This window comes from Triturus cristatus, chromosome 7, assembly GCF_964204655.1.
Source record: "Triturus cristatus chromosome 7, aTriCri1.1, whole genome shotgun sequence".
Taxonomy (NCBI): Eukaryota; Metazoa; Chordata; class Amphibia; order Caudata; family Salamandridae; genus Triturus; species Triturus cristatus.
Genome location: NC_140590.1, coordinates 1210946974 through 1210964701, shown reverse-complemented (window position 1 = coordinate 1210964701; position 17728 = coordinate 1210946974). Strand labels below are relative to the sequence as shown.

Genomic DNA, 17728 nt, shown 5'->3' with positions numbered 1-17728 from the left:
GTAGCCATGGTTTGGGTCCACGACTCCTAGCAAGTGGGTGAAACAAGTGCAGTACTTGTGAACGTGTCCATGGCGGCAATGTAGTAGCCGTGTCCTCCAGGTTCTTTCCCGCTATCCAGTTAGTTACCCACTGGAGCTGAGCCGCTAAATAATATAGTTCGAGGTTGGGGACCGCCAACCCTCCCTGCGCTATTGGGGCGTACAATTTCGTCAGCCACCCACTGGGATTCTTAATGGTATGTTTCATCATTGACTCCTCACCCAGGACTCTACAATGAAGCATGCCTCTGGGATGCTGTATATGTGGAAATGCACCTTGTTTTCACTTTTTTAAACAAAAGTTTGAAGTGGTATTTGCCACAGATTTTTATTGCTGCGCTCACATGGTCGGTTTTCTGGCGCATGTAGTAGCGGCTGCAGTGCACAGAGACCTTATACTGCTGCACACTGAAGAAAAAAATGAGAGGGCACATTGGTCATTACAATTTTGCCTTTAACACTATGTGGATTTACTTTTTTAACTGAGCATATGAAGTTAGAATGTAGGTTCCTTTTTAATCATGGATATGAAGCTCTTGTTATGGTTGCATGCATACATTCTACATTTTTTACTTATTGTAAGATTTTAATTAATCAAACAATAAATGGTTACTTGACTTGACTGCTGAACATATATTTCCAAGAACATTATCAGTTAAAATACTCCCTAGCAGTATTTTATTGTTGAATATCTTGCCAAATGTCGATCATCCATCAGTTTGTCTATTAAGCTTCAGATGTACACAGTGGCCTGAGATGGTAGACATTGTGATGTCATCACCTGTGTGATGTCATAACTCATGACCCTGGGCTATAGCAACCAAAAGGAATAGAGGTCCTTCAGTCTGCAAAGAAACCGGGTCAAGACTTGTGAGAGACACCAAGACATCCAGAGACAACACGATGGAGGGCCCCTGAGACCTTCTCTCAGTGGACCTTGTACTGGTGCTCCAGGCCACGGAGGAGTCAGCCAATCAGGAGCCTCCAGCTTATGAAACGTCAGGTAAAAAACGCCCCCACAACAGCCCAAAATGTGATCAATTGGGAAAGATACAGGCGTAGGTGGAACTCATTCATGTCTATAATCACCCTGCTGCCCCTCTTTGAGTCATGTATACTGTGCAAGTCCTGAAATTATTGAAGGAAACCAGTTTCTAACACTATGGTCTACAGGAGTTTGGTTTGTTACCGTCTCAAATACTGTTGGTATTTACTTGGCTGTCTGCTGAGGATGTCATTGCTAGTGTACTGGTTCTGTTTTTATCGCAATTGTGCAAAAGGCCTTTTTTTAGTATCGTTGTTATACAATACATTTTTTAAAATGGCTTCTTCACAAAATTACTTTTTGTTTACTTTCAACATTGGCTATTATTTGCCTTCAATGTTTCAAATAGATGGAAACCCCCATATGCCTTATTTATTGGTTTGTATGTGTTTTCCTTTAAGTTTAGGAAAGATCATTTTCTTTAGTAAAGCGCTCTAGCACCTTTGGGTAATGTCCGCGCTATATAAAAATGCATAAATAAATAAACGGTGCACACCCCAGTCCACTATGTTGCTGTATGCCAGTACAACGTCAGCCCCCTCCTTCCAAGGAACCTTCTAGGCACTTGCACACCTCATAGAACCCACGATGCAAATTTATTAAATGAAGCCAAGTAAAAAAGTGATCTAAAATCGCTTTTCCTAATAACTCGCTAAAGACATGCAAAATAATTATACAGAAATTTAAAGCAGCAAATAAATGGATAAATAAACATTTAAGGACTACATGAAAAAACGAGCGTTGAGTAGACACGTGCATATATATGCATACATTAATATATTACGTAGATAAATGATTATAAAAATAAATATCGACTAGTTTAAATTAAACACCATGGTGTTGCTGCATCAATTACGAATCTGTCAACAATGCTTCTGCAGCGAAAGTAACGACTGCAGACCTCCCATGCACTAGAGGTCGCTGTGGTCCCGGTAATGCCGATCTACATGATCCTCTATGGGTATCCAGGAGACGAGAGATCGGAGGAAGTGGTTGATTGAGTGAGGATGGAAGAAGAGGCTGAAAGTGAGCGCGGATTGCAGGTATTAAGAGCTGCTGAGCCCCTCGTGCACAGGTTCTACTTAAACATCCCTCGTGCATCCCAGGGGATCCTTGCACCCTCTGCATAGACAGACACTCACTTTCGCTTCATGTTCACCTTTGGGAGGTGGTCAGATGCTTGTTAAGGTACATGGTCACCTGCAGGAGTTGATCACAGCGTTGAACCCCCGCTCTATGTAGTTACTCTGTGCATGAAACGTATGCAGCCTTTTGTACATATACACAGCTGTAACTGGAAGTAAGTGCAAGTCTGTTGGATGAGGCTTGTGTTACTATAACAACATGACAACAGTTCTCTATTGTTCCCTTCAAAAGTCTTCTTATGGCGATGTAACCCCTACAACTGTGAGAGTCGTTTAACAACGGAGCCCCTTACCCCACTGCATATCCTCACAATCTCTAATAGTCGATTACAGTCCCCAAAACTGAAATACAATCACTGTCCGGTCAAATTACAGGATACCATGAATGGCAACATATAGTTGAAACTAAAATGCAAATAATTCAAGCATCAGCCAATAGACTTGCACTTACTTACAGCGATGTATATGTGTAGACTCCATAATACTGAAAGCTGAAAAATAAGTCATTCTCGCTCACTATATTGAAAGTCACCCAAACGTTGATCAGTAGATCAATATTATTAACGGCATGAATGAGCCTCTATGAAATCAAAGGTCTGTTCGACACATTACCTCCTCGTAAGTCTTCCTTGCCACATGAATAACGAAGTGAGCTGCTGGAGCTTCAGGACTGATAATGGCGAACTGGCAAGCATTGGTTCTACTTACTCTGCTCTTGGGAAGTAATAGATAGTGGGGTCGGTGGGAGGGACTGGGTGGGCAAGGTGCGTAAAGTGCTGTAGAGATAAAAGACTGCTGAAATACGGTTGCACTGTAGTAACAACTGCCTACAAATTATCGCATGGGATGCGACTTCGGGAGTTAGGGCGGACAGATGGGCCCCGTCCCCGGCGGCCAATTTAACTCGTAAACCGGGGAGGAGGGAGGTGCGCTAGTTGGGCGCGCAGTTGTGAGCTGCGGGCGGTACAGAGAGGTGTACAGCGATGGGATTTGAACAGTGCGGTGGAGTAGAGATAAAGTACGCAGTGATACGTTGTTATATACTGAGGATTGAGCGACCTCCGCCTGCGAGTGCACTCCACCTTTTTTTTCGGGGGATCAAGTTGTTCAGGGTTGGGAGGTGGGTGGCGAGAGTAGACCCTAGATGGGACGCGGCAAGGCCGAGTTGCGGGGGGTCTGCTGTGGGAGGAGAGAGGGGACGGGGTTCCAGTTGCTATATATTTTTAAGGGGTTTGACTGTCAGTATGCTTCACTATGGTCTCTTCATCGTAACTGTCACATAAGGCACACAGAGGTAGACGATAAGCGTCACAGACGGGATAGTCATGACTAGTACTACTACAGCGAGCGGGTTGCCTGATTCCCTCAGAGTGGTGACCTGGAATGTTAGGGGCCTAAATGACCACCGGAAGCTGCGTAAGGTGATGCACTACCTCAACCGACATGATATAGATATAGGTTTCCTGCAGGAAACGCACCTCCCTAATCGGAGTCAGATGCTGCACATGAGAGGGTGGCTGGGTAATTCGCATTCGGCTGGCTTCACAACCCACGCCAGGGGGGTGTTAACTTGGTTCAACCCTAAGTCGGGTTGCAAGGCGCAATTGCTGTATGCGGACGGAGGGGGTAGGTTTGTGCTATCGCGATACCAGGGTAAGGGACTGGATTTATTATTGGTTAATGTGTATGGACCTAACTATGATTGCCCTGAGTTTTACGCAGAACTAGCCAACAGAGTCAGGGACTCTGGTATTACATATATGCTATGGGGAGGGGATTTCAACATGGTTATGAATCCAGGTCTTGATAGATCGGGAGGTCCGACCAGATTGCACACTGCAGCAGCTTAGACAATCAAAAGGGAGATGCTTTGTATGGCCCTTTCGGATGTGTGGAGAACCCTCTATCCTACGGAGGGGGGCTTTACGCACTATTCCGCTTATCATAATCTACATACCCGTATAGATTATTGGTTGGCGTCATCGTCACTCATGACTCAGGTTCGCACGTGTCAGGTACTGCCGCGTACCCTATTGGATCATTCTCCTATATTGCTCACATTGGCTACGCCTAGAAAGACTATACCGCCATTTACGTGGCGGTTCCCCCCATACTCACTTCTTGATCCCCTGTTTAAAGAAGAAATGGCGGAGGCGATCACAACGTTCTTTGATAATAATGTAGGTTCAGTGGATCGTTTCCAAACGGTGTGGGAAACATTTAAGGTTTATGTAAGAGGGGTGGCAATCGCTAAGCATTCCGGGGTGCTGCGCTCTATCCGGCAGAGGTTATCCACTTTGGAGCGCAAGCTGGAAGAAGTAGAAACTAGGCAGCAGTCGGAAGCATCGGAAGACATTGCAGAAGAGCTAAAGGCTCTGCTGGCAGAATACCACGAGGCTGCAGACGCAGAAGTGCAACATTTAGGGAAGTATGCCACTGCCAGAATGTATGGGGAGGGTGAGAGGCCTAGCTCTGTACTAGCCAATATACTAAAAGCCCGTAGATGCAAAGCAGCGATCACTAAAGTTAGATCGGACGACGGGGCAATGCTGACGGAAGAAGCGGACATAGCTTCGCGCTTCAAGTCATACTATGCTAACCTGTATGCCTCTCAACAGACTAATACGGAAGAAAGCATACGTGACTACTTGGATCATATTCAGTTACCCTTCCTCTCAAATGAGCATAGGGAGTTTTTGGCCCTTCCCATAGAGAGGGACGAAATCCTAGAGGCGTTGGCGGGTATGAAGGCAAATAGCGCCCCCGGTGCGGACGGCCTTACGGTCGCTTTCTATCGGTCCTTTATAGACCTGCTGCTCCCGCATATATCGACGCTGTTTGATGATCTGTGTGTCACGGGTCACATGCCACAATCCATGAGAGAGGCTATTCTGGTTGCTATCCCCAAACCAGGTAAAGATTTGGAGGAGTGCAGTTCGTATCGACCGCTGTCTCTGTTAAACGTCGATATTAAACTATTTGCGAAGGTTTTGGCCACGCGCCTTGCGCTGCTCACGCCGGAGCTGGTAGCACCGGAACAGGCAGGGTTTGTTCCGGGCAGGAACCTCACGTATAATCTAAGGACGGTGTTTGGCGTTTTGCAGCATGTTCGACAGGATTCAAAGGCTCTTGCGGTCTTCTTAGATATGGAGAAAGCCTTTGACTCGGTGGAGTGGCCCTACATGCGACAGGTCCTGACCAAAATGGGATTGGGTTCGGTCTTTTTGTAAATGATTGGGGTGCTGTATAAGGGACCTACTGTATCCGACTGGGTGACTTGGTCACGGACGCTATACCGATCTCGAGGGGGACGCGCCAGGGCTGCCCCCTGTCTCCCATACTATATGCTCTTGTAGCGGAGCCATTGGCGCGCGCCCTATGTGAATACCACAGCCTGAGAGGCGTAAGCTTTCCAACATATCGAATCGTGGTCTCCACCTATGCAGACGACACTCTGCTATATGTTAGGGATCCTGAGAGCAACTTGGCGCCGGTACTGCGGGAGGTCGTGCATTTCGGGGCACTGTCTGGGCTCAAAGTAAACTGGAACAAGTCTATTGCCTTCCCGCTGACGACGTCCACCACCCCGTTCGAAATGGAGTACCCGCTAAAGTGGTCGGATGACTCGGTCAGATATCTTGGGATCCAACTGCATAGGGATTCAGATGTAGTTTTCACTGAGAACTAGGGAAGAGCCATTGATAAATTGGAGGATGATGTGGAGACTTGGATCGGATTCCCCCTGTCACTTATGGGTAGGATATCCATCGCAAAGATGGTGGTGCGTCCCAGATTTTTATTTTTGTTTTCCAATATTCCGATGGTATTGCCGCGTTCCTTCTTTGCTAGGCTGACCAAGTCTCTGTTACGGCTGGCAGGGGCGGGGAAGCAAGCTCGTGTTGGAGCGTCTTGACGCTACCCTATCATATGGGGGGCCTAGGGGCGCCTGACATGGAACTATACTACAGGATAGCACAGGGAGCTTGGGCGCACAATTGGGTGCACGGCGATGACATGATCCCATATCTAAAACTAGAGAGATTGTTTGCAGCGCCTCTCCCGCTGCCTGCGGTCATGTTTGAGCCTGCAAACCGTAGAACGGGTTTCTTAGATTCATTAAACACTACTCGGCATGCATGGAATTGGATACTGCAGCAGACTGCGGGGGCGCTGTTATACTCTCCGGCCATGCCCTTGACTGGGTGGTCTGGTTGACCCCTTGCAGGGAGCGCGGGGTGGTGCGGTCTCTGCGTGGGTTAGGTATGCACCTGGTGGGGGACCTGTTCAAGGACGGTATCGCTAAAACATGGGATGAGGTGGTGTCGTCATTGGAGACCTATACTCAGCTACAGCGGTTTCAATTCCACAGGGTTAGAAGCGCATGGCGGCAACACTTAGGAGATGATATGATTGAACCCCCTGAGGTTCCGGAATTATCATATCTTATTAAACACAAGAGCCCTCGTAGGATGACGTCCAAGTTATATGGCATAGCGATGTCACAGAGATCCCAGAAATATACTAAGGCTCGATTGGCCTGGCAGAGGGACCTGGATACAGTGATAGACGACGCCATGTGGTCATATTGCTGTGCTGGTACACGTCGTATATCATTGCATGGCAAGCATAGACTTATACATTTCAAGTTTGTAAACAGAGTCTATTATACGCCGGAAAGCCTACACAGGTATGGCTTACGTGAGGGGTCGGCCTGTGAGAGGTGTGCACACCCCGCTGCAGATTTCATTCATTTAGCGTGGTACTGTACTGGCGTGGGTGAATTCTGGGAGGCTGTATTTCAGCAGATAGGAGAGATAGCTGAATTAGAACTAATCCCAGACCCTGCGGTGGCACTGCTTGGACACTCGAGGGGGCTCCCAAAGGCAGCGCGTAGGCTAGTGGACATGGGTATGCTGATAGCTAAGCGCAGGGTAGCTCTATGTTGGATGCGAGTCCCCTTGCCTACAATTGCACAGTGGAAACGAGACGTGCTCTATTTCTGTACGCAGTCAGAGACGTTTAGCGAACTGCTACCCCCGAGAAGCAGAGCAAAGAACTTCTGGGGATTGTATGCTGACTACCTCAGGAACGGTGGGGCAGATGTGAGGCTCAGTACTGGGGAGGAAGGCGTGATGGCCCCGGAGACGGTTGGCACCGGTGCAAGCTGACTAGTGGTATACGACAAATGGTGGAGCTCTTAATATTGTTGTACAGAGGGGTGCTTGCATTCCAGGGGATAGATTGAGAACGGGAGGGCACAAATGGTCATTTGATACTGTTCGACTGTGTGCATACAAGTTAGGTATGGCAGGCCTTTGAGAGGAGATGCCGTGGTCAGACATTGAGCATGAGGAAGTACCTTTGTGTGCAGCTGACAGGATATCTCAACAGTTGTGGGTGGGGGGTGGGGGAGGGTGTTGATATTAAGTTTGGTGATGTTTCAAGAAGAAAACTTTGTGCTCCCTGATAGGGAAAAGACTCTAAGTAATGACATGCAGGGCTGCATTCATTGATAGATATGTCAAATTACTGCATTGGAGGACAGTGATGCCCGACCTCCGGGATGTGGGATAAGCTGAGATGTGTAGCGATTATCAGTGACAAAGCAGCCAGCCTCAGGGTTGTAGGCGAGCAGCTGTGTATGTCAATATGATTGTTCACTCAAAAATAAATAAAAAAATAACGAAGTGAGCTTCAGCTACACACCAGAACCCTCCAAAGCAAAAGTTAGCCTCCCATGCCTCCCATTCCTTCCCAACATGGCCAACCCATGTCACCCTTGAGAAGGCCCTGCTCGAGCGGGCTCATGCACTGGTTCCCCCGCCTTCTGGCCCTCGCTCTACCCTTTTGATTTTACTGCTGTGCTGTAGTGGGGTGTGGTGGTTGTGAGCTCTTGGGGTTTTTTCTGCCCAGCCCTCCCACCCTTGTAGCTTTATGCTCTGCTATAGCGGGCTCTGGGGGTTGGGCCTGCTGTCTGGCAGCCCGGCACGGGCGGTCTCTGGTGGGGAGTACTTTTGGCCCTGCTCCCCTGGCGGGTGCGGGCTTCCCTATGATTTTGCTTGCGTTCCAGTCTGGGGTGACACAAACTTTCTGCTTTTCAGGGAAATCCACTTGGCTTCCTGGCCCCCGTTGACGTTGCAGGTTGGAGCCGGGTTTTCAGCGTGGTTCCGCCCCATGCCAGCCCTAGCGTTCTGGTTCCTGCTCTGGCCTCGGCCCGACTCGGCCTGCTGCTGCTTTTTCCAATTCGTGTTGCGAGACGCTCGCATACGCGTCTCTTTCCTTGTGGCTGCGGTGGGCATCATGAGGTTCCCACCCTGCCCCCATGACTTGTGACGTTTCTGCCCTGCTTTAGCGGGCTCTGGGGTATGGGGCTTTCTTAGGTTTCGGCCCTGCACGGGTGGGCTCTGCTGGGGGGCTTTCTAGCTTGCTCCTGTTGTGGTCTGCTGCCGTCGCCTCGGACGGTCCCTGTCCCGCACGATGCCGAGTCCTCCCCCGTTCCTCTGCCCGGCGGCGTGCGGCTTGTGAATTAAATGTGTACTTGGTGTGGCAGCAATCCTTAGTCGGATTCTTTCTAAATCTTTTTAGTACATTGTGGGACTGTCTCCTTCATGCACGTAGCCTTCAGTATTTCCAGTTTTTTTAAGGTGTCTTGCACACACGCATGCGCACCGCGTTGTTCTCCCGCAGCGTAACTGAAACCCTGGTTTACAGCTGACAGTTGGAGTGGGCAAGTGATGTTGGGGGCTCTCGTGTCTGCTCGGCTCTTCTGCTGCTGTCACGTTTCAGACCTTTACTGATCATTGTTTTTTGGGTCCTGGTGACCCAGTGCTGTAAAGTGGGTACATCGTACTCTGGGTGAGTGTTATATATATTTTGAACATTCCTGGAGGGGTTTCGGGCACCGGTTACAGCGGTATGTCTGTGTTTGCCTTGCTGCTTTCATTGGAGGATTGTGGTTATTTTTTTTCCACTCTGGGTGCAGTGGTTTCCCCCATTATACGTGGTGTTAACGGTCCTGGTTTTATTCGCTGTTCGTGTATGGGAAGGAGAGGGGATGTAGCCTTATGGCTAGAGCCATTGACCCGGAGGTTGGGGTAGCCGGTTCGAGTCTTGGCTTTCGATGCTCAACATCATGTGGTTCTGGACAAATCTCTATCAAATTAGGTATTTGTGCTTTTTGTAAGTTGGTCCTCTACATACTACGTTTCTTGCAAAATTTCTTTTATTTATTGCCTGCTGGTCATTTCTGACTATTTTTGTGGTGCGGATTAGTGATTTTTTGCAGCAGCATCCAGGGGCCGTGCGTGCGCTGTCATGTGCACTGCATGACACGATGTTGGTCCCTTCCAGGTGTTTTCTCAACCTTTCTTTATTCTGGGGTCGAGATGGGTTCCATTGGGTAGTAATATGCACTTAATAATGTGCTATGTATTTTGCCATTTTTGTACATACTGGTGGACACATACTTCGACCTTTTGCCCTGTGGGTTGTGTTTTCCTGTCCTGGTGTTTGACTGGCGTTTAGGGGTGTGTCGCGGGGCCATGGCTTTGTTTTGTTTGCTGTGTTTGACCCTGACTCCTTCTTCCCTTCCGGGCTTTGGGCATGCTGTCCTTCCGTCCTGTATGCTCCTGTTCCTGCCTGCTCTCCATTTTTGTGCGGGGTCTGTCCTGGTTGGTCCCCGGTGGGGCGTCCACCTGGGGATTCCGGGGGCTGTAGGCTGCTGCATGTCTGATGGGGGCGGGCGGCTGTTGGTGCCTGTCTGTCCTTCTCTGGGCTGCTTCGGTGGTCGCCATGTGGGCTTTTGCTTCTGGAGGGCTTGCCCTTTCCGGTTCAGGGCTGCGGCCGTGACGCCCCCACCTCTTCTGGCTACCTGGCTCAGCATGCGGCTACTGCACCCCCTTCCTGGTGGTGCTTCTCCGTGCTTTCTGGGGGTTGGGGCTCTGTTGGGGGACTTCTGTTGCCTCTCCTCCCGTCCTGGGTGGCCTCTGTCTCGGTTCCGTGAGTCCTGCCAACTGCCGGGCCGCTCCGGTTGTCTCCGGTTTTTGGTTATTGGGTTACCCTGCTCGTGTCCAGAGTGCTGTGGCTCTTTGGTTGTTCTACTGCTTTGGGTGGTGGCGGCATGGTCAGACCAGGGGTTCAACGCACGCCTCTGCTGGGGTGTGCATTTTGGCCTGTTCTTGTGGACCGGTTCTGGTTTACCGGTGGGGTATTGGTGTTTTCCCCATCCTGTTTCTGTTTTTCCGTTTTTTGGTTGCCTTCCTCCTTGTGCCTCTCCCCCTTCGGCTGATTTCGTGTGGCCCCCCCGCTGTTCATGTCGGGGTTGCCTACCTTGGTGGGGCCATCCACAGGGGTGTTTTGGGTGTCTTTGTGCCTTGTTGACAGGCGGTGTGTGCCCAGTCGGTCCGTTGGGGGTCCTCCTCGTCCAGTTGGTCTCAGTGCCTCTCGGCCTTCCTTGGTTCCGGTTCCTTCTCTGCTTCCCGTGGGTGTCCCTTCTCTTGCCCTGGTGACTTCCTTCCCGCCCTGTCTGCCGGTGGTCTTTCTGTTCTGGTATCCCCTTCCCGGGTGATGGCGACCTTTGCTGTCCTGTGGGGCGTGCTTGAGTTCCCGGTCTGTGCTGGATCGGTTGGTCCACCTGCTGGCGTGTTTCTCGTCTGGCTTCTATTGGGCGTTCCTTGACCTGTCGGGGGTTTGTCCCTGCCCTGTGGGGGCTTCTGCCTCATTCTCTGGGGGGGGGGGGGGTTGCGTGGTTTGCTCCTTTGGCTCTTTGTCACGGTTGTGCTGTCCTTGACTGGGTCACTTTTGTTCCGGTTTCGGTCTGCGTCCCCTGTGTTGGCTCGATCTACCTTCTCGTCCGGGATCCCGGCTTGGCGCTTTCCTCTGGTCCCTTCCCTTACGTGGGTTCTGGGCTTGTTTGGCCTGGACGGGGCATTTGACCTGTTGGTGGTGCTCGCCAGGGTGCTTCTCCCTTGGTTTCTGCTGCTGCGGGTGTTGGGCCTAGGAGCTGTTGCTCAGTGGTACGTATTGTGCTTCTGGGGGCACAGGCTCGCACAGGACATATGTTTGTCTCCTGCCACTGTTTTCTACATATCCCATGGTGGCGTTTGTTCGTGCAGGGCTTTTAATTGTCCGGGAGTGCTGGGATTTCCCGGTTCTCCTTCCCCGGGCAGGGCCCTGCGCTTCCTGTGCGGATTTTGTATCCTCTTCTTCTTTGTCCCTGGTTTTGGGATACTGGGGCCTGCTGGCTCGGGTTTGCACCCTGGAGGTGTTGACATTGCTCGGGCTCGTTTAGCCCGGCTCTTCTGTCCTTCTCGCCTTTGGTGTGTTTCTGCCTGTGGCCTTACCTTCATGTACTCTCATGTTCCTGTCCGCTCTCTGTTGTTCAGCTGGGTCGAGCCTGGTGGTTGGTTGTGTGAATGGCCACCTGGGTGCTCGCTTCGGCAGTTCATTTGCTACATGTGGTACGTTGCGGGGACGGTTTGCTTGGCTCCTGCGCGGGGCTGTCTCGCTCATTTGTGCTGCGTTTCCCTTACTGCCGGGTTCTATATGCTTTCTTATGCGTGGTGCCCCTGGTGGGCGTTCGCATTCCTTTTTTGGTGGCTTTGGTCCCTTCTGCTCTTCGGCCTCCGTGGGCGGCCTTGTGGGCTTTCTGCTTTTCGCTGTTGGCCGGTTGGGTTCACTTGGTGGCCGGGTCGCTTCGGAGTCGTTTACTGCGGCCACCTGGGTCTGTTTTGCCTTGTGCCTACCTGGGTTCTGTCATTGGTGTTGCGCTCCCTTCTGGGGGGTCCTTTGTGCGACTGGGGTCCGTGTCCCACCTGTATCTCTCCTTGCTGGTGGGGTTTTGGTGACCTTCTTTTTGTTGTTCGGTTGGGGTGCTGGGTTCCTTTCTGCACCTCTATCCGTTCTTGCGGCTCCTGCCAGTCTGGTTCCTCTGCTTCGGTCCTCAGTTGCCACCAGGCCTGGTGGCTTTTGTTTCCTTCTTCCCCTCCGGTCGTTGGTTTTGGGATGGTTCGGCTCTCTCGCTGTTGGTGGTCCGCCGTGCGGTGTGCTGTGTTTCGGTCGGACTGCGTCTCTTTACTGCTGTGGCTTCGTGTTGTGTCACTGTGATGGGGGAGCCCTCTGTTTCTTTGGTTCCGTAAGTCTGGGTTTTTGCTTCCATCTCGCTGTTGGCTGTCCGTTGGGCAGTCTTGGTGTGTTTGGACCGGCTTACTGCTTTCTGTCTGGGGCCTGTTTATTGTTGCTTTTGGCTCCATGCGGTTTCAGCCCATGCCTTCTCTGTCTGCCTTCTGTAGTTGGTTCAGGCTTGCTTTCTGGCTGGCCTACGCGTCTTGGGGGTCCGGGTTTTCGGCCCTCCGGGTGTCTCTCTGTCTCGGGCTGGTTCTTTTTGCTCATGGTTGCCTCTCTCTTGGGTGGTTCCTTCCACTCGTCTGTGTTTTTGGGGTTTGCCCTGCTTCGTTGGCATCCCCTCCTGGTCCGTTGGTTTCTTGTGTGTTTCCATGAAGCCATTTGGCTTGGGTATGTGTTCACTTCGTTATTCATGTGGCGAGAAAGACTTACGAGGAAGTAATGCCCTGGTTACTTACCGGTAATCTTCATTACTCCGAGTATAGTCTTCCTCGCCACATGAGTTCCGATCCCTCCCTGCCTGTGTTACTATCTGCTTCATGTTTATGCTTGGTAGTTCTCAGGCTGTTGGTTGTGCCTGCCCTCCTCTTATCGAGGTCAAGGGTGACATGGATCGGCCATGTTGGGAAGGGATCGGAGGCTAACTTTTGCTTTGAAGGGTTCTGGTGTGGAGCTGAAGCTCACTTCGTTATTCATGTGGCGAGGAAGACTATACTCGGAGTAATGAAGATTACCGGTAAGTAACCGGGGCATCATTGAAAGATGATTACAACTTTGCACCTGTAGTGTGAAAGACGTAATAAAATCAAAATCCCAAGAAGTCTGGATGCAGTCTCAGAGCTCACAGGCAGTGTCAGAACTGCAGTCGGGACCACTGATTTCTAGACAGAATTGCTGTACTCTGGTTAGGCCAGGCGTCTCCAACCACTGGATCATGAGCTACCGGTAGCTCCCAGACACACTCAAAGTAGCTTCCAGCCTTGAGCTCCTTTTTAAATAAGCACAGGGTCACATTTTTCTTTTAAAGTTAAGGAAAGGCTGTGTTGACATTATTATCATCAGGCTGCAGATAGCTGAGCCTGCTAATTCTTAATTTTAAATTTCTCCCATTTCAAAGTGTCGCATTTATAAGCAGAAGGCCTGTTGCTCCCAGTGGCCAGTAGACACTGTGCTATGTTTATAATTGAAAAATAGTCATTTTTTTCAAAAGGAAGAAATTTAAAATAAAGACATTTTTCTAGGAAGCATTAAGTATTAATGTCTTTCTCCACTTTCATGTAAGCCAAATACATCTTAATTTTTTATGAAGAATGTTTGTTCATTTAAAAGTCCTCCCATTTAAACAAATGTATTTTTCAGGTGTAAATATGGCACCATGTCTACAGGCCACTGCGAGTACGATGCCCTGTGTTTTTAGATGTGACAGTTGGAAATGGGGGGAAATTTAAATGATGAGTTTTATGGAATCCATAAAAACAAAGTTAACTCTTCAGTTAAATTTTCTCGATACATTGCCATATTTATAAGTGAAAAAGGCAGGCATTGCTTTAATTTTGAAAAATGTAAAGTGCAGAAAAATGTTTCCTATTCTAAACATTTTTACAGTAAATTTTTCTGCACTTAACATTTCTCCCATTTGTGTTATACATGTAGTGGTGCCACATATGGCAAAAGGTATGTCCTGTGTCACAAGTAAATACAACACAGTTTCTCAGTCACCCGTACACACACATATATATAATTCATACACGCACATGTTCATACATCCTCACACATGTTCATACATCGTCAAAGAGCACGCTATCACTGAAACACATGCCAGCCCTGTCATAGTGCCATAGCATCTGGCTCTATAGACATTAGGCTTAAAGTCAATTAACCTGTGCCGAAATTGTACCTGGTCCACATTTCGGTCGAAATAAACTGACCATTTGCTGTAGCATTACAGCCCAAAAATAAAATTTCATATGGGGGATAGCTAATCCTCCGCGATCTTGTGGCAAAGTCATCAGCTTTATAGATCTTCTAATCTTTTCGGCACAACCCAACATGGACTCCCCTCCATCTGTCTATGAATTAGCATTAGGAGACTATGCTCCAGGTGTTTTATTAAGGCAGTTAGATGGCAGCTATTATAAGAGAACGCGGTTCAAAATAGTCAGAACTGCCTGGAGTGTTTGGAGCAAAATAAGTAAATGCTTGGGGATACCCAAGATACATAAATATCACGGTATCTGGCGCTCGTCTATTTTTCCACCTTTATTTTATGATAATTTAGGAAAAACCTGGGAACTGGCTGGTATAAATCTAATTGGAGACTTATTCGTGAGATCCAAGCTAAAATCCTTTCAAGAGCTTCAAAGTCAATTTGGGGTGGAAACTAAGACTTTTTTTAAATATCTACAATTTAGGGAGATTATCAAAACTGCAAAGTTTCAACTAACTGGTTTTGATGATATACCAATGCTCGATTGGCTCGGGCATAGGCAGCCTCGAATAAAGGACTTATATTTAATTTTGTTGAATGCTAATCAAGATGATATCGTCAGTTCCGAAAGTGCCTGGGCAGGCTTATTAGGGGACCCAGACGTGGATATTTGTAGGTCTCTTTATCTGTCAAAAAAAATATTTCTTGCAGCTAACCTTAAAGCTCAACATTTCAAAACTTTGTTTAGGTTATACTATACCCCGGCTAAACTCTTCAGTTGGGGGAAAAGGGAAACCGATTGCTGCCCCAGATGTGATTATGGTCCGGCAGATATAATACATATGTTCAGTGGATGTTATAAACTGGATAATGTGAAGGTAAAGATAGAGAATTTTCTTAATCAGGTTACAGGTGGCTCGGCACGACTAACGTCAACTCTGATTATTTTAGGGATTGATGATAGTCTAGGTCTAGATTCTTCCCAAATTTACTTTTATTTTTTGGCCGTCGCCATTTTTCGTTTAACTATTGCAACTCATTGGAAGGATCCTGAACCACCCTCCTTTCAGGAATGGTTTTCACGACTTCATCATGTTTTTAATTTAGAGAAGGCACTTTATAAATGTAAAGGAAATAGAGCCAAAAGAAGAGGTCTTCGGATATGGGGCCCAATCTGGGAAACTGATGAGATGTAGAGAGGGGTTTTTTTTTTTTTTTTCTCTGTACCGCTCAACCGTTATTTTGAAGTGCATAGCCGGCTTTGGAATATGTTATTTGCAGTGATTATTTTGCTTTTTCTCATTGTTTGTATGATTGTCTTTTTTGTTCTTTTCTTCCTTATATTTTTCACAGTGTAACTATGTTTCTCTTGATTTCCCTGTTTAAACCAATAAAATATATTTAAAAAAAAAAAGTCAATTAACCTGGGTGTGAGGAAATCTGGTTATAATGAGTAAGGTGCTTAGCCTTCAGTAGCTCACAATGATTTGTACTGATCAGAAGTAGCTCTCACTACAGAAAAGGTTGGAGACCACTGGGTTAGACCAACAGCCAGCAAGCTAGCTGCGTCGCTTGGGATAATAACACAGCACTCTGAACAGGAAAATAATAGATCCAGGATCCTATTGCCCAATACAGCACTGAAGACAGACCAGCCTCACACAGTACAAAACCTCAATGACCAGAAAAAATCCACTGCACTTGGGACAGAACTGTGTTCTAACAACTTCAAAGGGTGTAGTGGAATTGACTGGATTGCCAGAATACTCCCAATTCCCTTCTTTCTCCTGATCAGCACCATCTGCACCAGAAACCTCATCATCAGACACATCAAAGAAAACATTTCTGCCATAGTCAACTGGTTTTCTATCTAAAATCACGATTTATGGCGCTTAGACTGGGGGAATGGCACCTGCTGAAACATTTACCTATTTGGTGTTGCACGTCAGATAACCAACAGTGCAGGGGTTGCGGGGCCCCGATGGAATCTATGGAGCACGTTGTATGCCTCTGCCCCGCACTTTTGACTCGGCACAGATTAAAATTGAGGCCAGAATGGAATAGACTGGGAGTTCGGTCCTGCAGGCAGGCAATCATTACGGCTTTGAACCCTGAGAACACAGCCTTAAACATAAGTTTTACAATTTTTATTTATCATGTACATCGTAAATTTTACCAGCAAATTGCAGGCCCGGTAGCAATTTTAAAGAGGGCTACAAGTGACTAAAACAAAACTGTAGACCCACAAAACCTCACTCTGCTCTCCCCTGTGTTCTCTGTGCCTGCAATACTAGGGTATGCGAACCCGACGATTCTTAATTGATACCGACATTTGACAGCTTTTTTAATGAAATGTTCACACTCTCTGGGCCTCCTTGTAATTCTGGGCCTTCTTCACAGACTCTGACAGTAACACTCATTTTTAGGTCTCGGCTGCGAAGGCTGCGCTTGCGCAGTCTCGCTCCGAGATTTAATGACTCTGAGAAGAGGGGCTTGCACCCGCCCCTCTTCTCCCCTGTTCTCCATTGGCTGGCCTAGTAAATGCTGGCCAGCCATTGGAGAAGAGGTCCCGTCACTCCAATCATGCCCCGTCCTTTTCGGATCGGGGGGCGTGTTTTTTAAAGAAAGTCTCATTCTCTCCTCCAGCCAATGGCTGGAGGAGAGAAAAGACAAACACGCCCCCGAATCCGAAAAGGACGCTGCGTTTCTCCGAGGCATATTTGCTCTGCCTCGGAGAAAGGCGGCGGTGTTCCTGGCGTCCTCTCCCCCTGCTGTTGGCTCCACACATGAAAATAGATTAATTACGCAAATCTTACCTGCACTCAAAAGCGCGCTTGCAACTCCGAGGAGGTTCATTTTGCCCAGGTAAGTGAAGCGCACGCCACGGACTGCTTTCTACGAATTGGCCAGCACCCTGAAATGGAAACCATTTCAAGCTCAACACGTAAGCCTGGGCGGAATGAAAATCCACATCTGCGGATTCATCAGAAACTTTCCCTTCGAGTCAGAACAGCTACAAACCCACGGCGTAATGAGGCAATGCAGGCACGGTATGATGACAAGCGTGCTGCTCCACCACGTCTCCGGGCTCAGCTAAGGGCACCGCAGCCTGCCAGCCTCTTTTCTAATGCCTGGAAATGGAGCACATCGCTACCGCTGGAGGGGGACAGATTGGGGGAGTGTCCGGTTCCCAAGCAGGGCGCGAGGCCCAGTGGGCGGGTTCAGACCACGGGCTCGCGTGAGCCATCAGTCACACCAATTCAGCAGCACTCCACCGGGCCACAGGAAAGGCCATAGACCCCGGGGCAGAGCACCACAGAGCCTAGGAGTTCGCATCGGAGCCGCAGGGTGCAGATGTGTGTGTGTGAATTTGCAATAGCTACGGAGGGGACTTCTTTCTGTAGTTTGTGTTTAAATATGCATTAGTGTTTGCGCACGTCCGTATGTGTG

At 48.7% G+C, this 17728-nt stretch overlaps 1 protein-coding gene across 2 annotated transcripts in view; it reads left to right on the top strand.

Annotated features, from left to right (window-relative positions):
- Window positions 1–1983: 1983 nt before the first annotated feature.
- The window catches only part of TTC5 (tetratricopeptide repeat domain 5), a 136394-nt gene continuing 120649 nt past the window's right edge, over window positions 1984–17728 (top strand). The window contains exon 1 of one of the 2 annotated variants that reach the window (XM_085618592.1): window positions 1984–2127. In XM_085618592.1, the coding sequence (XP_085474718.1) occupies window positions 2092–2127 (36 nt within the window). In that variant the 5' untranslated portion in view covers window positions 1984–2091. Of the gene's footprint in view, window positions 2273–17728 lie in introns of both variants that reach the window. The other variant, XM_085618593.1, reaches the window with a different exon arrangement.